The 21,671-nt window shown below is 38.8% G+C and overlaps 3 protein-coding genes and 1 long non-coding RNA gene across 6 annotated transcripts; all 4 read left to right on the forward strand.

Moving 5' to 3' along the window:
• The first annotated feature begins 913 nt into the window (after nucleotides 1-913).
• On the forward strand, nucleotides 914-19,081 carry LOC102805002 (synaptotagmin-2-like). 2 transcript variants are annotated; one of them, XM_078007583.1, is made up of 4 exons: nucleotides 914-1,008; nucleotides 15,084-15,911; nucleotides 17,434-17,557; nucleotides 18,279-19,081. In XM_078007583.1, the coding sequence occupies exons 2-4, from the start codon at nucleotides 15,108-15,110 to the stop codon at nucleotides 18,599-18,601; spliced, it is 1,251 nt and encodes a 416-aa protein (XP_077863709.1). In that variant the 5' UTR covers nucleotides 914-1,008; nucleotides 15,084-15,107; the 3' UTR covers nucleotides 18,602-19,081. The 2 variants fall into 2 exon arrangements, with proteins under 2 accessions (XP_077863709.1, XP_006814038.1); XM_006813975.3 differs by lacking the exon at nucleotides 914-1,008 and adding an exon at nucleotides 1,015-1,162.
• LOC146731458 (uncharacterized) lies at nucleotides 4,648-9,607 on the forward strand. The gene is made up of 4 exons (XM_085493782.1): nucleotides 4,648-4,742; nucleotides 5,083-5,167; nucleotides 5,322-9,510; nucleotides 9,596-9,607. The coding sequence occupies exons 3-4, from the start codon at nucleotides 5,497-5,499 to the stop codon at nucleotides 9,605-9,607; spliced, it is 4,026 nt and encodes a 1,341-aa protein (XP_085349908.1). The 5' UTR covers nucleotides 4,648-4,742; nucleotides 5,083-5,167; nucleotides 5,322-5,496.
• On the forward strand, nucleotides 9,631-12,006 carry LOC146731459 (uncharacterized). 2 transcript variants are annotated; one of them, XM_085493600.1, is made up of 3 exons: nucleotides 9,631-11,348; nucleotides 11,689-11,773; nucleotides 11,928-12,006. In XM_085493600.1, exon 1 carries the CDS (start codon nucleotides 9,643-9,645, stop codon nucleotides 11,095-11,097), a length of 1,455 nt encoding a protein of 484 aa, XP_085349726.1. In that variant the 5' UTR covers nucleotides 9,631-9,642; the 3' UTR covers nucleotides 11,098-11,348; nucleotides 11,689-11,773; nucleotides 11,928-12,006. The 2 variants fall into 2 exon arrangements, with proteins under 2 accessions (XP_085349726.1, XP_085349725.1); XM_085493599.1 differs by having other exon boundaries at nucleotides 11,689-12,006.
• LOC146731460 (uncharacterized) lies at nucleotides 13,529-14,226 on the forward strand. The gene is made up of 2 exons (XR_014927488.1): nucleotides 13,529-13,625; nucleotides 13,950-14,226. It is a non-coding gene; the product is annotated as an uncharacterized LOC146731460 (long non-coding RNA).
• Nucleotides 19,082-21,671: the final 2,590 nt, after the last annotated feature.

Here is a 21,671-nt window from a genome sequence, read left to right on the forward strand (position 1 = left end):
ACTGCCTCTCCGCCTCCACCAGATACAAATCTCTACGCCAATTAAACCACCTTGTTCTATTGTGAATTTTGTTGTGATTCCAATTTATAGTTCATGCGCGTTCTTACGTTCCTTTGTTCAACCTGTACGTTTTAACATTTTCTTCTATGCTATTGATAAAGAGCCATTGCTCGAAACGTCTAGCTATTTTTAATAGTTATTTAGGACTACGATTACCAAATATTATCTTCTATATATCATATTTATCAGTCCGAGCAGCGTTTATTTATTTACAGTATTTTTATATGTTCGGAATTTTTAAAATGTAAAAGTACGTCAGCAAGATAGTGTTTAAGCACAGTCTCTTAGGGACTGTGGTTTAAGCATATGTTTATTGCGCATAATTTTGGCCAACGACATAGGTTAGAATAAGAAAAATACATAGTGGTGATATGTGACGCCCTCAAGCGACGAAGCCCATCTGTGTCGTATGTGGGTGGGTGAAAGAAATGACGTTTATTGAGGTCGGTCACATTTTCTGTATTTGAATTCATAATCAGCATAATACAACTAAACAAAGTTGCCGCTTTATAATACTACCTTAAGTTATATTATAGTTAGAAAAAAACTATATCGTTAGAGGGCGCGATTTATATGAAAGCTGGGGGGTCACATGATTTATGACCGAAAGGTGGTAGGCATCAATTACCGACAAAAAATGATCTACTGTTTTTTGTTTTTATTTTCTTTTATTCTATTTTATTTTTTTCTCTTTCGACCATTTTACAACAATTGTTACGTTTTGCTTCAGACCTCAATCTTGGCACCCGAACCCCATTTAAAAAAAAAACCACTGACAGGTACTAATTACGAAGATGTGAAATAATTGACTAATATGAAGGTTATATGCAAATAATTGACAGATGGTTACATAATTACGCCCAGTAAATGAAAGTTATTGGTCGAATTCCAGGGTTGTTTGTTGACCACGGCCAATCATGAACCCGGAAACAGGGCTGCCACGCGGAGGTAAGTGACTTGCAGGTGCTCACTATGAACACGAGGGCTGGCTTAAAGTTGGTTTCAGGGTGGCAGACATTTGGCGTAAACATACATAGGGCGGTGAAACTCGGTGCTGTGTCTTATATCAGAACTGATTCAAGTGAAGCTGCATCTGAGAAAGGTGAGACGATTTGTCTTCGGAAATATTCGACTTTCGTGGTTGTTTTATTGAAATTTTAAACTCGAAGAAACTCTTTAATTTTATCCTAGGGCCCAGGAGCGTTTGCTTTCCATTTAAGGTAAAGATGCAGGTTTGTGGGCACTTGGGAGATATTTTTTTTTTTATTTTGCTTTTTATTATCCAAACAGTCTTGGCTATAGACTGTTGACATTTTGTAGAATTGTGAACAGGGGAACATACTCAAAAAACGATTTTAAAATATAGATAACAGGTGCAAGCATTCTCTCTTTTGAATGCTTAGCAAGATTTAGCAAGGCTTTACATAAATAATAAAAAAGAAACATAGTGAAAAAAAGAAATGACGGGATCTCCATATTATGCACTATATTTAACTTTTAACAGAACGATGATGCATTTAAATTTGTAACTGTTACAGCCATTTTAATTATGAGCATTAGCAAACTTCTCACTGAATGAATTGTTATGCAAATTAGCAATTATCTCGGCTTCTTTTTAGTGCACATCCCAGAACTTTAACAAAAAATAGCTCCTAGACGCTTTGACCTTTTGTTTTGAAATTTTCACAAATGATTGACAATGTGTTTATCTTCAAAACGCCGTTGGGGCATTGTTTTTTGTTGAATAGTGTTACAACAATCGTACAGACAACTAGCCTGGGTGTTAATTTATGCATAAACTTGAAATAGTGAAATTTGAGTTGCTGCCCTACAAAATTGACAACTGGTAGACAGTTTTCAAGACGGCACTTTCTTCATAGTAAACAGATATACCCATAAACCAATTTTGACAGGAAACAAGCATGGTTTAGAAGCTATTTTTTTTAAATCGCTTTTGACCAAAAAAAGCACATTTTTGTGCATATTTCAAACTACAGTGTCCATAAAAAAAAATACTAAACAATTTTTAAAATTCATTCAATAAGCTTTTCGACATTATAGTTTTGTAGACGAGGGGGGTCATCTTGGTTTTCTAATTAACTAATTAAAATACCTGTCAGGTAAACTGCATCTCTACCTTAACATGTCAAAAACAAATTTAAGGTAGCGAGAAGGGAAATTTTCACTTTTTTCTTGATTTTTCAAAAATTGATAAAACGTTCACTTTAGACCTTGATACATCATCCCAGGTTTACAAAAGATCGAAATTGCGAAATAACGTCGCTCAAATCAGTGTTTTAAAACACTAGCAGAAAAGACTACAACTGCTGTTTCGTAGATATTGGCATATTGTTTATCTTTGGAAGGGTTTAAATGATAACATCTTATCTGTATACTCTGTTGTTGACGATTCTGATATAACGGGTGATAAGGTTCCAGTCGCAAACAATGCGTGTTTATCTAACGTTCATTGTCAGCATTATTGTCAGTCGAGACTTCGTCGGAGAAACATGGTCATACAGTACCCATTTCGCCCAACCTTCCGCTTTTACATCGACCGCTTAACGCTTAATTTCCGACCATGCTGTCTTGTCCGACCGGAAACCGACCGCATTTTAATCGCGTTTTTTTTTTGGGGGGGGGGGGGGGGCTCGCTTGCTCATTGAAAACACTGATCGCTCGACCAAACACTGATCACTGGCACAGGAGTGGTCGAAATGGTGGTTTTGTGTGAACAAACAACTAGTAACTAGTATTAACTATTATTAAATTCTGAGCGGCACTTCAAATCTAATAGTTGTATGACACTTGTATCGTGAATGAGACAGTTACGTGAAAAAAACATAGGTAACTCATTTTGACAGAGCATAGAAACGAGAAAATGTTAATGATTAATCCCAAAAATAACGATACCGAATCCACGTCGGTCCATGTCTGGTAAAATTTGACATTCAATTTTTAAAATTAAGTCACGGTCATTGAATGACTTCGGTCTAAACCGTATACGTATACGTAAAATTGTTCCCACAAAAATATTTTCGACTAAAAACGGCCACATGCCCTGAAAAATTCGAACAGAGCTTGACATGTATGAATAATTTATTGGGCTTAAAAATTTAGTTGTCGATGAACAATTTCGAAACTCAAGATTCACACAGCTGCGAAAGTAGAACATTCCGGAGGCGGTGAAACGGAAGAGCCAAACTTAACGCATAAAAATAGAACGCGTATTTTGACCTCTGTGTGGCCAACCAATGGCTGATCACAATTACGTTTGCGGTCGTTGCCAAAGAACCCCGCGTCTATCGCCTGGCGATGTTCTTCACTCCCCCCGGAATGTTCTGCTTTCGCAGCCTAATCGCAGGTTTTTCGAAAAACGTCGAAAAAACACAAGAATTAGTATAAATGTTCCTATTTTGGGCGGATTATTGATAGAAAATAATGTCTTTATTACAAAAATGCCGCGAGTTTTTGCCTTAGTTATTTTTTATCGGCGAAAAACTGCGAACTCGGCAAATTCGGTTGCATAACTTCCCTCTATTCACAGTGGAGGGACTGTGCTCTATCGTATACACCCAGCGACACCGATGCCAGCTGACTGTGGGAGAAACCAACTGGGATCGACATTCCAAACAAATTATTGGGACACGGTGTACAGACATTCCAAACAATCGAAATTATCAACGAAAGACGAGGTTTTATTTTAGGCTTAGAAATATTTTCTTTCCGTCAGCCCATGCATGGAACTGCCATTTAGCTTCATAGTCCTCCAGCTTGTCTTCGCCTCGGAACACATCGCGAAGACTCAATCAACCATGTCGTACTTGTGTTGAAATACATTTTGTATTTCACGTCAGAATATTGTTTAAAATAAAATATTCAGTCCAAGCCAAATCGAGGCCAAAGGGTCAGGTTGCGTGCATATAATTATAGATAGTTAAAACAAAAAGTATTTGAACTTTTGTCAGCTGTTCAACATCTATAAAAACCATAAAGACAATTATAAGACAATGTGAACCTCGGAAATGTTTGTTAGTCCGAATTTTAAATGCGTGCGTGCGAGCGAGCGGTGATTTTTTCGGGGTTTGCGCGGTCGAAAATAAAGCGGAAATTGTCAAATTCAACAAGCGGTCAAAAAAGCGAGAAAAAAGGTGATTGGAAAGCGGGAGCGGGCGGGAGGTAGTGCGAAATGAGTACTGTAAATTTGCGCAACTTTCGTTTAAATCGTTTTATTTTCCAAGTCAATATTCTATTTTACTAATACCATGTTTTCTAACGCATTGGCGAAGAAAAAGAAAGCGTTGACAGATGAGGCAAAGAAAAATCTGCCACTCAGTGTCGCACTCTGACACAGCAATTTTTTTTTCAAACATCGGCCATTTTGTTTCACCATGAAAACTGTTTTATTAGATCACTTATCAGAGACACTTGAAGGATTAGCTTGTTTGTAAACTGTCAGCGTGTACAGTGGGACAGTAATGTTCGTCAGAGGATTATCCCTCGTTGTTCGTTTGCATAACAATGGTGTTGAGACCAAATTTCTTTATGTTCAGTTTGCGGTAGAGCGCCCTCTTTGGTAGATGGGGATTAGGCTTTTGTTTGACCTGGTCTCGTGCAGAGTCAGCCGTTCGTTGATCAGAGAAACTTGTTGTGTAGTGAGCGGCGCTAAATAAAGCACGCTGGTATGTACAGTTTGTTATTCTACTGTGTTTTCCAATTCATTTTTTAGTATACAGTTGACATTATTGTATATTTCTGAGAGGTTTTGTTGCTGAATTGTTTCAACTATGTGACTTCTGCTCGGTACGTTATGTTATCGCTCGCGACTCATTTGCATATGTTTACGCTGACTGATTTCACTAGTGAGAGTATTTGCTGTATTTTATGTCTGATTTATTGATTTATGCATAGTTTTGTAATTCTATGTCTTCAGAAATATTGTATTTGTTATATTCTATAGAACTTTACCGATATCTAGTGGTTTCTGGTTTATAGACAATATTTTATTATTTGCTTTCCCAGTATTGAAGGACAGTTGTTGTAAAGCAAGCCGTTAGCACAAGCTGATGTTAGTCCCTTCCATTGGAGGTGTTGGGAAATTGTTTCGGTGAGACATGGTTCTTTATGCTATTATACTTACTGTGTTTTACAGCATTATATTTTATTGGATTAAATTTTCTTGTGTGACTTGTACATGTATATGTTTGTATTTTGAGAATATTTGAGTACTGTATTTATTGATTTCTTTGTGTATCTTTCAGTTAATCGTATCGTGTCATATCGCATGTAACGCATGGTTATGTGATAGATGGTGCGCATTAAAGACAATATAACCCTCAAGTCAAGCCTCCATGGTGTTATTTAATTTCATTGCATGAAAGGGACCCACATCTCTCATTAACGAAACATTCTATTGGTGAAGGGATATTCGTCAAAATGGATGAAGATAGAAACCGGAAGTTAACCCCTCAAGGACAGACATATGCTGAAGAGGTAAAGTTTAAGGCTCTTGGGGAAGCATGGAGGAGTGTGAAGTCTGTATCTGAGAAAATAAAGTCCCTGATGGCAGAAAACCCTCTGATTGAAAGTGTTAAAGATATTCATACTGAGTGGATGAATAAATATGAACAGTTTCTGAAGTCCAATGATAAGTACTGTGCCTTGTTAAGTGAACATGATCGTGCTGAACATTTTGAGAAATGGTATGATGAGAAAGATGTTTGGGTCACAAATTTAAAGTCCCAAATAGAGAGCTGGTTTTCATCTATGTCAAAAAATGTCAAAGCTGTCACTGGATCACGGTCTACAGTGAGTTCAATGAGAAGTAAGAGATCTTCAATAAAGTCTATTGAAAGAGTAAAGGAATCGGAGTTAATAGAAAAGGAGAAGTTGGTCAGAGATAAGCAAGCACTAGAGATGAAGCTGAAATTATTGGAAATACAAATGCAGCACCAAGCAGAAACACACAAGATCCAAACAAAGTTAGCAGTGTCCAGAGCCAGAAGTCAGCTGATAGAGGAGCTTGAAAATGATACTGACAGCCAGTCTTTGGGCAGTGAATGTGACAGTATGAATGGTGCTGAGAATGAAGGTCAGCTAAGTGAGCTTGAAGATGGTAAATCAGTATCAAACAAAATATTGTTGCCTGACAGTTCGAAGATTTCTAACAAGAACTTCAGTGATGTGTTGATTGAGATGCAGAAGCCTAAACTTGAGATAACAAAGTTTGGTGGTGACTGTTTAAGCTACAATAAGTTCATGAGACAGTTCAAATCAAGAATAGAAAGTTCCTGTGCCAATGATGAGAAAATAGCTTATCTGGAGCAGTTCACAACAGGTGAAGCACACCGTATTGTAGTTGGTTTCTCGTACCTGGATTCTGATGTTGGTTACCCAGCTGCCATGAAGGAACTAAAGAGAAGATATGGTGATCCAGAGGTGATTGCTAATTCTTACATAAAGAAGGTGCTGTCTTGGCCACATATCCGAGGTGATGATGCAAAGGCCCTGGATGAGTTTGCTGTGTTCCTGAGGGAATGCAAGGCTGCAACCCACTGTGTCGGTAGTTTGGGTGTACTGGAATATTCAGAGAACTTGATACGCATTGTTCAGAAGTTGCCTCCTAGTATGCATGAGAGGTGGAGAAGTATTGTTCAAGGTCTTCGTAGAAATGAGAAGAGAATTGGTTTTAGTAACCTGGTAGATTTTATCCAATCAGAAGCAACTAAGCTGAATGATCCAATTTATGGCAGAGATAGCATGACTTCTGATGGAAGACAGAGAAGAGACAATGTACAGCGTAAGGTGTCTGCTGCTACAAATATTGGCAGTAGTGGACTAAAATGTTGGAGTTGTGATGGACCACATCGACTAGCTACCTGTCCAGAAGTTGAAGCAATGTCTCTAGAAAATAGAAGAAATCTTGTGAGAAAATTAAAGGTGTGTTTTCTTTGCTTTGGAAAAGGACATTTTTCCACTGGATGCAACCTGAAGATAACTTGTGATGTGTGCAGAGGCAATCACAACACCCTCTTGCATGATTTTGCCCGACAAAAGAAGCAGAATAGCGACAACCAGCTTACCAGTAGTGCAACAACTGCTGACCAGCCAACAAGGGTCAATACTAGTGGTTGTACGATGCCTATCATTCCAGTGAAGGTGACCATGGGGTCCCAGACAGCAGAATGTTACGCATTCTTAGATCCTGGCAGTAATGTATCATTTTGCACTGATGGTTTGGCAGAGAAGTTGCAGGCAACTGGTACTGGAATGAAACTTACTATGAAGACAATGGGTGCTTCATGTAGTATGCCAACGAAGGTGATAACCGGTCTGAGAATAGAAGCCATCAGTGGTAACGGGGTTCCAGTGCAACTGCCTCCTGTATTTACGAAGTCAAGCTTGCCCGTAGAGAAGTGGCATATACCTACCCAGAAAGATGTATCCACATGGGAACATTTGGGAGATATTGAGTTGCCAAGGTTGCAAATCAGTAGCAATATCGATTTGCTTATTGGTAACAATGTTCCAGCAGCATATGCACCTATAGATGTAAGGACAGGACCACCAGGGAGTCCATATGCTACAAAGACGCCTTTAGGATGGGTTGCCTGGGGTGTTAAGAAAGGTGGAAAGATGAAGTATTCAAGTAATTTTGTCATTGCTGACAATAGTTTAGAGAAGTTATATAGACAGAGTCTGAACTATGACTTTCCAGAGAGAACTGTTGATGACAGAAGAGAATGGTCGTGGGAAGACAGGCGCTTTATGGAAGTGATGGACAGTTCTTGTAAGATGGTGAATGGTCATTATCAAGTGGATCTCCCTCTGAGAAATCCAGATGTGAAATTGCCTAACAATCGGCATATGGCAGAGCAGAGGTTAAAGGGTCTGCAGGCGAAAATGAACAAGAATTCACAATTCAAGGCAGACTACATAGAGTTCATGGAGAAGGTGATTGCAAATGGGTATGCGGAAAAGGTTCCTGATGGAGTGACGGCTAAGAAGGGGAAAGAATGGTATATACCCCATCATGGTGTATATCACCCTAGAAAGCCAAACAAGATCAGAGTGGTGTTTGACTGTGCAGCGAAGTGTGATGGTACATCGCTGAATGATGTCTTGCTACCAGGGCCAAACCTAATGAATGATCTTAAAGGAGTACTCATGAGATTCAGAGAGTTTCCTGTAGCCTTCGCAAGTGATATTGAGTGCATGTTTTATCAGGTGAAGGTGCCTGAGAGTCAACGAGACCTGTTGAGATTTTTATGGTTACCAAAGGGAGACTTAGACCAGAAGCCCAAGGTTTATCGTATGGCAGTGCATTTGTTTGGAGCTGTGTCTGCACCATCATGTGCTAATTATAGCTTGAGAAGAACTGGTATAGACAACATACGCAATGCAAGAGAAGAAACAGTCAACACACTACATAACAATTTCTACATGGACGATGGACTAAAGTCAGTGGAAAATGTTGAACAAGCCATTCAACTGGTGAAGGAGCTAAAGGCCTTGTGCAAAGAAGGAGGCTTCAACCTCACCAAGTGGTCTAGCAATGAACGAGAAGTTTTGAGAGAGATTCCCCTGGATGATCGAGCTAAAGAACTGATGGACTTGGATCTGGAATCATCGCAGCTTCCTACAGAGAGAACACTAGGTGTGTTGTGGAATGCAGAGACGGATGAGTTCCAATTCAAGTGCCAAATCAAGAAGACAGAGGTGACAAGAAGGTCAATGCTGTCTGAAGTCAGCTCGATTTATGATCCGTTGGGTTTTATAGCTCCACTCCTCATTCCAGCAAAGAGTGTGCTTCAAGAGATGTGCAAACAAGAAGCTGGATGGGACGATGAACCAAGTGATAACATACATGGCAAGTGGCAGATGTGGAAAACAAGCATGCAAGATTTGGAAGAAGTAAGAATTTCCCGATGCTATGTACCAGCTGAATTCGGAAACGTGACATACAGAGAGCTGCATGCTTTCGCTGATGCAAGTGAAATTGGATATGGTTGTGTTATCTACCTCAGACAAATCAACTCAAGTGAAAATATATACTGTTCATTTGTGTTCGCGAAGGCAAGAGTAACTCCTTTGAAGAAAATTACAATACCAAGATTAGAACTTACAGCAGCAACATTGGCAGTGAGATTAGTCTCAATTGTTCAAAGAGAGTTAGACTTCAAGATTGACAAAGCAATCTACTGGACAGACAGCACTGCGGTTTTGAGATATATAAGGAATGACAGAGCAAGATACCACACCTTTGTTGCCAACCGTGTTCAAGTCATAAGAGAAGCTACAGTCCCTGAACAGTGGCATCATGTGGATACCAAGAGAAATCCAGCAGACTTGGCATCACGAGGTGTTCAGACAACTAACGAATTGAATAATAGTGATTGGTTTTGTGGACCAGGCTTTCTGTGGGAGAAGGAAGCGGAATGGCCAGAACAGGTGATTTCCATGCGGATAGAGGAGAATGACCCAGAAGTGAAGACTAGCTGTGCAACCATTGAGTTTGAAGACACATCAATTATAGATTCCTTATTGACGAGAATTTCTGGTTGGTGGAAATTGAAGAGAGTAATGGGCTGGGTCATCATTGCTAAGAACAAGTTCCTCAAGTTCATAGGAAAACTGGAATGCCAATTTGAAGAAGTTGTCCAGTGCCTAACTCCAAAGATGTTATATGAAAGTGAAGTAGCAGTTGTTAAATATGTTCAAAGGAAGGCATACATAGAAGAGATAGAAGTCCTGTCCAAAGGCAAGACAGTGACAAAAAGAAGTCCTCTTTTCAAGTATGACCCCGTGTTGACAGATGATGGTATTATTCGTGTTGGTGGACGACTGAAGAAGGCAGACTTGCTTTATGAGATAAAGCATCCGATTGTGTTACCAAAGAACTCACAAGTATCTGTAATGATTGTTCGGGATGCTCATTCTACTGTTGGTCATTTGGGAAGAAATAGTATTTTGGCGAAAGTCAGAGAGAAGTATTGGATATATGGAGCAAGTCAGTTGGCGAAAAGAGTAGCGAGAAGTTGTGTCACATGTCAACGGTATCACGCAGCACCATGTGAGCAGGTAATGGCTGAATTACCAGCTGATAGAGTTGTTGCAGAAGTATCACCATTTACATTCTGTGGTATGGATTATTTTGGGCCTTTAACAGTGCGCAGAGGGAGATCTGAGGTGAAACGGTATGGTGTGATTTTCACTTGTTTTTCTTCCCGAGCAGTCCACCTAGAGATCGCGCACTCGTTAGAAACTGATGCATGCATAAATGCTATACGCAGGTTCATGGCCAGAAGAGGTCCTGTTAGAAGCATCAGATCTGACAATGGCACCAACTTGGTTGGGTCAGAAAAGGAGTTGAGACATGCACTTGAAGGTTTGGATCAGTCCAGAATGAATGATGTTCTGTGTGCAGAAGGCATAGAGTGGCACTTCAATCCTCCAGCAGCATCTCACTTTGGCGGAGTGTGGGAGAGAATGATTCGTAGCATAAGGAAGATTTTGTACAGCCTGTTGAGAGAACAACCCCGAATTGTTGATGATGAGACGCTCAGTACTTTATTCTGTGAGGCTGAGAATATTGTCAACAATAGGCCACTGACTACAACGTCATCAGATCCTAATGATTTACTACCATTGACACCTAACATGCTGATTAATCCACGAGCTCGTGCACTTAGTTCGCCTGGAGTGTTCGAGAAGAGTGACATGTATGCAAGAAAACGTTGGCGTCAATCTCAGTACTTGATAGATGTATTTTGGTGTCGCTGGAGAAAGGAGTATTTAGTTACCCTGCAGCAGAGACCGAAGTGGCAGAGAAAAAGACGCAATGTACAAGTTGGAGATATTGTGCTTGTTGTTGACAAGTCGGTACCCAGAAATAGTTGGTTGATGGGAGTAGTAGAAACAACTTTTAAGGACAAGAAAGGCGATGTAAGATCTTGCAGAGTGAGGACCAAGACGTCAATCTTAGAAAGACCTGTCGCTAAATTATGTATACTAGTCGAGGCAGAACTGAATAAGTAGTTGTATTTTCAGTTGAGTAACAGTTGTAAACTCTTTGTTAAAATTTGTTCTCTTTGTAGTTTTGGAATTGCGAGTTGCAATTCAGGGGAGGGAGTGTTGAGACCAAATTTCTTTATGTTCAGTTTGCGGTAGAGCGCCCTCTTTGGTAGATGGGGATTAGGCTTTTGTTTGACCTGGTCTCGTGCAGAGTCAGCCGTTCGTTGATCAGAGAAACTTGTTGTGTAGTGAGCGGCGCTAAATAAAGCACGCTGGTATGTACAGTTTGTTATTCTACTGTGTTTTCCAATTCATTTTTTAGTATACAGTTGACATTATTGTATATTTCTGAGAGGTTTTGTTGCTGAATTGTTTCAACTATGTGACTTCTGCTCGGTACGTTATGTTATCGCTCGCGACTCATTTGCATATGTTTACGCTGACTGATTTCACTAGTGAGAGTATTTGCTGTATTTTATGTCTGATTTATTGATTTATGCATAGTTTTGTAATTCTATGTCTTCAGAAATATTGTATTTGTTATATTCTATAGAACTTTACCGATATCTAGTGGTTTCTGGTTTATAGACAATATTTTATTATTTGCTTTCCCAGTATTGAAGGACAGTTGTTGTAAAGCAAGCCGTTAGCACAAGCTGATGTTAGTCCCTTCCATTGGAGGTGTTGGGAAATTGTTTCGGTGAGACATGGTTCTTTATGCTATTATACTTACTGTGTTTTACAGCATTATATTTTATTGGATTAAATTTTCTTGTGTGACTTGTACATGTATATGTTTGTATTTTGAGAATATTTGAGTACTGTATTTATTGATTTCTTTGTGTATCTTTCAGTTAATCGTATCGTGTCATATCGCATGTAACGCATGGTTATGTGATAGATGGTGCGCATTAAAGACAATATAACCCTCAAGTCAAGCCTCCATGGTGTTATTTAATTTCATTGCATGAAAGGGACCCACAAATGGAAACCCGAACGTTCCTGGAGTGGGGACTCAAATGCCAGCAGTTTTCTTCATTTTTCACGCTCGAGCTTGAAATTATTCATTATCTGATACTCTTTATGAGCTCTATGATATCAGTGGTTAATTTGTTTGGCCATTTTTAGTGTATATTTATAATAATGCAGCAAATCTACAGTGTTTTATTAACCAAAACTGTTTTTCGCGTTTTTCTCGAATTGAAGTGTCGATTGAGTACGACTCATTGGGACCGCCGCCAAATCAAGTGCGTTCGGACGAGGACATTCAAACTCGCAGTTTGATGTCACGTGATAATTATGTAAACAATGACTGTCCAGTTTGTGCAAACTTGTACCTCTATACTTAGTCTTTTGAAACATATAAGCTAAATTACTCTTTTGAACAAGACAACAGAGAATGATTTATTCGAAAACGTCACAAAACCCTTCCTGCTACCTTAAAATTATAAAAGTGATAAACCAAACGGTTTTACAACAGTTCCCTGGGATGCGATCAATGTTGAACTGGAATATTTCAGTATTAAAGACTGCTCAAAATATAAAAAGGCGAAATTAAATGCCAGTGAAAATAATTGGTTTACATCACTCGTGGAACGTAGCAGTCCATTGTTGATCGCCATTTTGAGGTGTAAGCATGTGTTACTAGTTTAGACGCAGAGGGCGCCATGCGTAGGCTTTTTTTCAAAGCTTTGGGAAATGTATAATTTGCGTTTCGGTTATCATATAGTAATTGTTCTGAAAATCGACCCTAGAGGGCAGACACCATCTGCTGGTTACGGGTATGTTATTGTAAGCAACCAACAGCATGGATGACCATCTGTCATTGAACTCGTTTAATAAGACTGTCAGATTTCAATTAATATGTAATTCTAAGGATGCAGTTTTTGGAAAAATATCTACAACTACAGATTGTGTTTAAATCGCTGGGAAACGTCTCCTAGCTGTACCCCTCATCAGCATAATGTTGAATCAAGTGACTAAAAGGCGTTCCACGCATGCTCAGAAGTAATAGACACGTGATTTTTTTTTTTTCAGAATTATTTGGGTTATGTGTGGTACCAGGTACCCAGTACTTGGTCAAGCCGAGTCAGGGTCTTGGTCTCCGTATGATGTTAATATCACGTGTCAAAAATACGGTCGACCATTGGTCTTCAAGTTGCTCCAGAAACAATGCTCCATTACAGAGGCGGTGGCACGAAATTTTACATGGAGAGTAGAGATCTGCTCACCAACCTCGCGCCAAAGGCGAGACCTTACTAGTAGGGGGTCTGGGTATGCTCTCCCTGAAAAGTTTGAAATCTAGGCCCTCTGAAACGCTATTTCCTGCATTTTGAGGGGCAATTTTGGTGACACAAAGGGGTTAAGCTTAATGTTGGAGGGGCGACGCCCCCAACATTGCCCCCCCCCTGTGCCACCGCCACTGCATTATAACGTGCGGTGACCAGAGGTCCGCCTGATAGAAGTGATGACATCGACTTGACTGGATTTGCTAAACGTGTTTTTCTGTTTATTTGGAGAACCACATCTTCAGAACTTTGTTCATTTTCATGGTGAGTTATTTTATTTTTTCAACCATTTTGTTTGACAGTGTTTTGTAAGATTGCACTGTAGTGTTTTTTATGATGCGCCATCTGTCAGTTTGTCATAAACGCAAGAAATCGTGTCAACAACGCCAACTACGTCAACAATGGGTACACTTTCGTTTTAATGATGTACGTGTTCATACATTCCTTATTTCCCGTGATGTAGTTTGACATTGTTCATAGTGTCCGCGTTTCACTGATAATATGAAGTTATTACGAGAATACCTGCGCGTCGGTCGATACTGCCGCTTTATTCATTTTATTCTAACACCATGTGAATTTATGTGACAGTATCTTGCAGATGAAAAACAAGAAAGGGTGATTATTGGCAGAATGATCCTGACATGTTGGATGAACTCCCGAAGACAAGAACCCAAGCAACTTAAATTGGACTCAAGAACATTATGATGTACGACAGCTGTAAAAATAAAAATCTGAAATCAAATCATGTAGAACTGAATACAATGTTGAATCTTATCCAAGAACTTTACGCACCGTGACTCAGATGACTCATTTATTTTGAGTAGGAACATTTTTTTTGAGCAATAAAATATAGTTTTCAATTAAATACTTATACAGCACCATTCTTCAGTACATATAATAAAACAATCCTCAACAAAGTGATTTTTAAACATGTGTGGTAGGTGAAGACTGCCGTACAGGTACCGTACATGTCGCTGGAGGTGGGAAGTGCCAGCAAGGTACCATATATGTTGGTCGAGGTGGCAAGTACTGTAAATGTCACATTCAACAAAAATAGGCGAGACAGTTTCTCATCTCAAATATATTCATTGTTTGGGTTTCATTTGTTGCTAATGGTAACAACATTATAAATATCCAAATATACTATTGAATGAATCTAAGGAACATGTCCATATGTTACCAGGTTAAACCACTTGCACTATTTCTTTTTTATGAAAAAAGTTTCAGTGTGAAAACGAAGGTAGCAGATTCCCGTCTGAAGTATTATCTTGTTGAGGTTTCTTTTTGTGCTGTAGACAACCAAACCATATAAATATACACATCAAGGTCCAACAAATTATTTGTAATTTACTATATTTGGATTGTCGCCAAGGGAACCGAACCGAACCGAACCTAATTTAAATACATGTTGTTTCAATGACTCTCTGAAAGACCATTCACCCTGTTACAATAGGTCACGCAGTTTAGTGGCCACGCATTGATGACGTACGAGTAAAACGCATTTCGTTCGAGATCGGTTCGGTTAGTTTGTCAAATCAATCATCATTTAGAGTTTAGCAATGCCCTTCAAAACAGCAGAGACGACATTTTCACTGGAGGGCGTAACATATTGGGAAGGCGGAAACACTGCATTTGCACCACGCAGATAAGCAAATATATACATTAGGTGAAAACTCGTTAAAATAAACATTATGATAATTGTGTACTCTGTTCATTCCATAGGTTGCAAATGTCTCATTACAAGTTATGAAAATGGTGAATGACACTGATTCTTTGGAGGCGCGACCAGCTGTAACTGGGGACATACCGACGCCTATAATATTAGGTACCGTTTCCGCGATTATCTTCATTGTACTGTTGTTAATATTTATATACTACATACTAAAACTTAAAAAGAAACAAAAATCGTATACATTCGCGATGACACCAAAACCCCGGATAACGTCGGCGATCATCAAAATGGACAATCCGCCGATGCCATTTCTGGTGCCTTCGCTGTCCAATCCAGAATTCGCCATCACGAAGGAGTACCACAACAAGAGATACAAGCGGCGTTTCAGTATTGAACCAATCAGAATGCAGCTGCCTTTAGATGAACTCAAACTGCAAGACTATCAACAACGCAAAGGCAAAGAAAATGTATCGCCTTCAAAGTACGGATTGGGAAAGATTTGCTTTTCTGTGTTCTTCGTCAAGCAATGCGAACAGTTGACTGTTACATTACTCGAAGCAGTACATCTGCCGGCTCAGAACATGCGCGGATCTGCTGACCCGTATGTGAAGATCGTACTCTTACCCGACAAACGCCGCAAACAATTCACGAAAGTACATCGCAAAACTCTCAATCCCCGCTTCGACGAAACGTTCAAGTTCAACTTGCCACCAGAAGGGCTCAAGAGTCGGACTTTACAAATGGTGGTATACGACTTCGATCGGTTTTCTCGCCCTGCTGTGGTCGGGCACGTCGCATTTCCTCTGAAACAGGTAGACTTCAAAGCGCCTGACAACGGCAAACAGTTCATTTGGAAGAATATCACGAACATTATTCCGGTAATAAAATCTATTTCAATTACTAAAAAGGTGCCCTACTTCAGATGCGATTAATAAATACTAGTAGTAGTGCATTTAACGTACGTGTTATACAAGTCGATGATAGAGATAACAAAGTGTGGCGACAGGAGTGATCTAATCGTGATATCCTCCATACTGATTTGGATCTAAATTCAGTTTTGATTCGGGCCTGTGACTCGCAAGGCATTAGTAAAGTTCACATTGCAAAGGAACTCGTGTTTGGGGGGAGGGGATTTATTAAAATATTTTAACTTGATAAACGCATGTTTTGTACTTGTCTTCGATCTTAAATTCTGGGGGTATGACAACACATACGTAGAACAGTGCAAGAATTGCAATCCCTAAATTTACAGACTGGTCGTGATGTCACTCCTGTCGTCATATTGAGAGACAACACGTAGTAAGCCAAATATGAACAGACGTCAAACCTTTTGAAGGGCACCTTTTACCAAGAATATCTCTATATATATTAATATATATATACACATTTACGCATGTATATATGTGTGTGTGTGTGTGTGTGTGTGTGTGTGTGTGCGTCTTAAATGGTCAAGATGCAATATGGACGATAAAATGTAAATTTTAGCATTGTTTGATACTGTATTGACAAATATGTTGGACTGCGATTTAATATGAACTGAAAACACTTGTAGCATACGTTTGTTTGAAGCAATAACATTTTCTAATACGCATGTGCAGTGGTTGTGCATGTGCAGTGATTGTTTTGGTACGTACTGCACATGCGCATACGGTGGCTTTTATTTTTCATCTAACCAATGCGGATGTCCTGTAGAAGAAGCATGTTTGGTTTATGATAATCTTGATCCGATTTAGTCCACAATATAAAGTATCGAACACAAATATGGCGATATGGCATATTTAAAGCACAATCTCCGACCTGTGATATTATTTTTGTAAAATTAAAACACTTTTAGTTTGATCGTACTTACATACGATTGCCATTGATTTTTTACTTGACACTAAACTGACATTTATAGCTTAAAATATTCTTCGAAATTTGCGTTTTTTCAACTCAAAATAATGTGTTATTCACTATGAAAACAACCTCTCATAAGTGTTCATTGGGTTCTGTTACAGACTGTAGCTCTGTGTACAATTTCCAGGGACTGCAACTTAGAAACTGCTATGTTACTGCTTTTTTCCCTCTTGAACGCCATACTTTTCCACGCCAAAATATTTTGTATACATATATATATATATATATTGGTGAAACAATTTCGAAAAATCGGAGTTTCAAACTCGTAAAAACTAGTGAACATCTTCGGTGTAATTTAAAGAATAAGTATTCGAAAATGGCCGCCGTTGAGATCACGTTGAAGGCGGGAGCCACGAGACTTCAATTGCCCCCTCCTTGAATAGTTTCATTTCTTTAAGCCGTACTATCCGATATATTTTGTTTATAGCATCACAGTCCTTCAACACTATTGAGAGACTGGAGTGTTGAGGGACTGTGATATATTGTATATGGACCGTTTTTCAGAATGAGCTGAAGCGAGGAGAATTGCTAGTGTCGTTGACGTATCTACCTAATGCTAAGCGGCTAAACGTCGTCGTACTCAAAGCCAAAGAGGTGCACAATTCCAACAGTGCAAAAATAACAGCTAGTAAGTAACAATTCAAGTAACATTGGGTTCACCCAATTGACGTGCATTTGGCTCCCAGCATGGATGTGTGATAACTTTGAAGCTGCCGTCTTTATCTTTTCAGCAATGCGCGCCCCTAGCGACAAAGCACCGTTAACTATAACGTGGCGTGTGAATCTAGGGGTCTTCTCCCATAGAAAAGCTAAACGGGTATGTGCCGCCCAACTGCAGTATACTATCACACCAGTTATTACTGAGAAGTGGGTATCAATGTTGACACGTGTATGGTCGAGAAGTGGGTTAGATTTTGTTTTATTGAATGTACGAGGTTCGTTAAGTCTTGAAAAAGTCTTGGGGGACGCCTGAAAACATTTATTCTGGAGCCGTCTCATCTCTTGTTTTCCCAAGAGATAGCAGTGATAGTGTCGTACTTATTTTGAACTCTGACGTGCGTTTTGCAGTACTGAAATCAGGCAATCTTCACTTGTTGGTCTAGAAGTGGGCATGTAATTAATAAACACAGTGGTCTGAAAGTTGGTGGGGTAAAATTGGGCCACACACCCCACCCAAGTATTTAAGAAAAAACACTTGTTGACAGGCAATTACAAATTCTAAACAGTAGCGACGACATGAACTATATCACACTCCGTCGCTGGGGCGCTATTATTGCTCAAAGCTATGATTATGCCGAACAATGAACCCGATGCGATGCGATTCTTTTGTATATTTTCTTCATTTTCAGATGAATATTTGATTGTCGAAGTAAACATGGTGATGTCTGGTCGAGTTGTTAAATCAAAGCGTACCTCCCGTGTAAAGGGCACATCAAATCCAGAGTTTGACGAAGCCTTCTCCATGTTCCTAGCCAGAAAAGACACTGATAAAACTTGTATTGTAATTACCATGATGCACCAACGCGGGACCGGGTTATTCAAGTGTTCAAAACCTATTGGTCGTACTGTCATTGGCCCGTTCATGTACTCCACGGACAATGGGTTGTTGCATTGGGACGCTGCCATGCAAGCACAAAGAAGCAGTGTGGCCCAATGGCATACCCTTGTGTGAATAGCGCCATCATGCGTTGTATGCGTATAGCGACCATATACCTCGAGTAGCAATAAAATCTGAGCATATGCTAAGCTAAGCTACAGTAATACCACTATTTCGACCTGTATTATGGCAATATTACTAGTATTTGTCCAGCTTTCCGTGTTGTGTCACTGATGTAAATTACCATCGATGCATGTCGTGTACTGGCAAATCTTGCCCGCCATCATGACAGCTTCGTTTAATTGTCTCACCGAATACTTCAATCCGTGTATATGATGGATACATTTCATTTCACAGCATTCGCAATATTCCTGACTATTTCTGTAAATAAAATGTTCATGTGTTTTACTGTATTAATTTACTATTTGTTGAATTTACTAATATATTCGTTTCAAAGTTATATTTTTCTAAAATAATATATAATCTGTACATTATTGTTTATATATTTTGTGACTTTGTGTACTTTGTACAATAAATTATAAATATTTTTTGTAATATCACGCCTGATTCTATAGATTTTGAGCGATTGGTTGTGTGCATGTAGGTCTCTGTATCGTACATTGAACGTGTCACTGGTTGCATCATGAACAAAGTTCGAAATCGAAGGAAGCTATACGTTTTTGATTGATTGAACTTAATATGTACTCGGAAATTCCACACAATCAAGTACCAGTCAATGCGAAGCTACTTACTCGGCCCTAACATTGTTTCTGTCTTGTGCGTTTTGCCTCAATGCGGTAGGCGGTCGTGGTCGGCGATTGGCTGGTTCCCGCCTCAAGTGTCATGGCGTACCAAGACACGAGGCCGGTAAGTAGTAACGGTTCCCGCATTCTGATTGGTCCGTCCACGTTTTCGTTGCTTGTTCTATTTCCCTTGGTTACCTGACGTCTGCACATACGCTCGTGGCCCTAGCGCAGGGGTTTACTCTCGAAGGTTGGGCGAACATGCGACTGTTTTTCTGTTATAAATTTGCACAGAAACTGCGAGGCCAGAAACATCTCAAATATGCAAAACTGAGCAGGCAGAATGTATGGGCATGGTGTAATGAAGACTTAAATTTTTACAGAAAACTGTTATTAGAATGTTTTCAATTTACGTCACGTGACTTTGGGCTGGAATCCCGGCCCAGTGAAACAATATAATAATTTTATTAAACACTAAAATCTACTACAGAAAGTAATTTTATGGCTGTAAAGCAAAAACAGAAATAATACTTCACACAACTAATATCACAAATAGCACATTAAATACAATTATAGAACGAGGAAAAAACAAGCTAATGTTATTGTTTAGGACAAAGCAAAACTGAAGTACAGTTCACTCCACCGAAATCACGAATAAAACATTGAATAAATGTAACTAAGAATGGAAGAAATAAAACCATGAAAAATAGTATAACAATAAAACTACTAAGCTACTAAATATGCCATTGCAATAAAACTCCCTGCAGACCAATTTGATAGTTGCTATGTTCCATCTCTTAAGTTAATACTTGTATGTATGAGTTGTGCAGTTTCTATTCCTGCAAAGCTTGTCATAATTAATCGAAATTGTTCTTCATTCATTTTGCCTGCCAGTCTCAATGAGTAGTTTATGGTCAAAAATTCTATATTTGCAAAAAGATCGCCTTAATTTAAATTTTTTTTTATATCATTTAAATAATTCTCCATATCGAAGGTAGTTTTAAATTTTCTGTATAAAGTTACTTTGTTGCTTCATTCATTCTGCTGTCATTAAATAATTCCCTTCTCAGTGTTTTTACCTCCCCTATCTTTTCATGTTTTGATAAATCTGAAAGATTGTTTTCAGTTATCTTTTCTATTCTTTCTACCCATCCTGTTTTCCAAATTTTTATTTCCATAAAGGCAGTTGCTACAATGTTGGGAACTTCTGGGTATTGTAGTCTCAACCAATATTTTATCATCTGTGTGTTACTTTTGACGTTCAATAGATATCTACCCAGCTCTCCAAGAATATCATTTTTTGTTGAATTTTTGCTGACACCTAAACGAATGCAAACTGTACACTTTCTATAATGTTACTATGTTTTGCTGATTCTTCTCCCCATACTTCACACTCATAATTAATAATTGGTACAATTAATTTATCAAATAAATTCAATGCTCTGCTAATTTTATAATGTGATAATGTTAATAAAGACTGCTTTAACGGAAACGTTGCTTTCATAGCTTGGACGCAGTTTTGAATTTTCCATTCGGTGTGAAAACTATCTACTGTGGCAATTTCATTTCCCTCATAAAACACTGACTTCCTATTTAATGTATGATTTCTTTGATGGAATACCATTAATTTAGTTTTATTTGGGCTTGCTGATAGTTTCCAAGAATTAATGTATTTTGCCAGTGCATCTATACTGCACTGCATACCTTCCTGGGTCTGTGATAAGATTATGACGTCATCAGCAAATAAAATGCAGTTTAGTTTTTGGCTGTTCAGGGGGGGGGGGGGTTGCCAGTTGCAGATTTTATTTGTTCCGGCAAGTCATTAATGAACAAACTAAAGTTGGACTTGTATCACAGTCTTGTTTACCCCCATAAATGAATCAAATTCATTTGTGAGCCCTTTACTAGTTTTTACCTTGTAGGATACCCCACTATACATATTTTTTATGAGGTTGTAAATATTTCTGGTGATGCCATATTTTTGCAATTTCCAATATAATCCATCACGCCACATGTTATCAAATGCCTTCTTATAGTCTACGAAGCATGCATACAATTTTCTACTTTTTGAAACAGAGTTGATAACTTAAAGGATAGTATAACTTTTTTTTCTCTAAATCTTTTATTAATCTATTATAATTAATGTGGCAGTGAATAGCTTACCCAAGCAACTGTACAAAGCAACTCCCCTGAAATTGTCTGGGTCTGGGTCTGATCTTGATCCTTTTTTGTGTAATTGTAATTGGTTCCATAAGATAGTTCTGGCCATACTTGATTAGTTCATTAATTATTTTGTCTTCGCCAGAAGATTTAATTTTAATTTCCTGACTGCAGATTTTACTTCACCTATGGAAATTGGTTCATTTAGTTCCTTATTAATCTCTTTATTATTTTCCATCTCC

This window comes from Saccoglossus kowalevskii, chromosome 19 (genome assembly GCF_978046115.1).
Source record: "Saccoglossus kowalevskii chromosome 19, keSacKowa6.1, whole genome shotgun sequence".
NCBI classification, from domain to species: Eukaryota; Metazoa; Hemichordata; class Enteropneusta; family Harrimaniidae; genus Saccoglossus; species Saccoglossus kowalevskii.

What these genes read in the sequence shown, in the direction of transcription:
- LOC146731458 (XM_085493782.1), top strand. Translation starts at nt 5,497, where the DNA reads ATGGATGAAGATAGAAACCGGAAGTTAACCCCTCAAGGACAGACATAT.
- LOC146731459 (XM_085493599.1), top strand. Translation starts at nt 9,643, where the DNA reads ATGGGCTGGGTCATCATTGCTAAGAACAAGTTCCTCAAGTTCATAGGA.
- LOC102805002 (XM_078007583.1), top strand. Translation starts at nt 15,108, where the DNA reads ATGAAAATGGTGAATGACACTGATTCTTTGGAGGCGCGACCAGCTGTA. An exon ending in ATATCACGAACATTATTCCG is followed by an intron (nt 15,912 to 17,433) that starts GTAATAAAATCT and finishes ACCGTTTTTCAG; the next exon opens with AATGAGCTGAAGCGAGGAGA. An exon ending in CAGTGCAAAAATAACAGCTA is followed by an intron (nt 17,558 to 18,278) that starts GTAAGTAACAAT and finishes CTTCATTTTCAG; the next exon opens with ATGAATATTTGATTGTCGAA.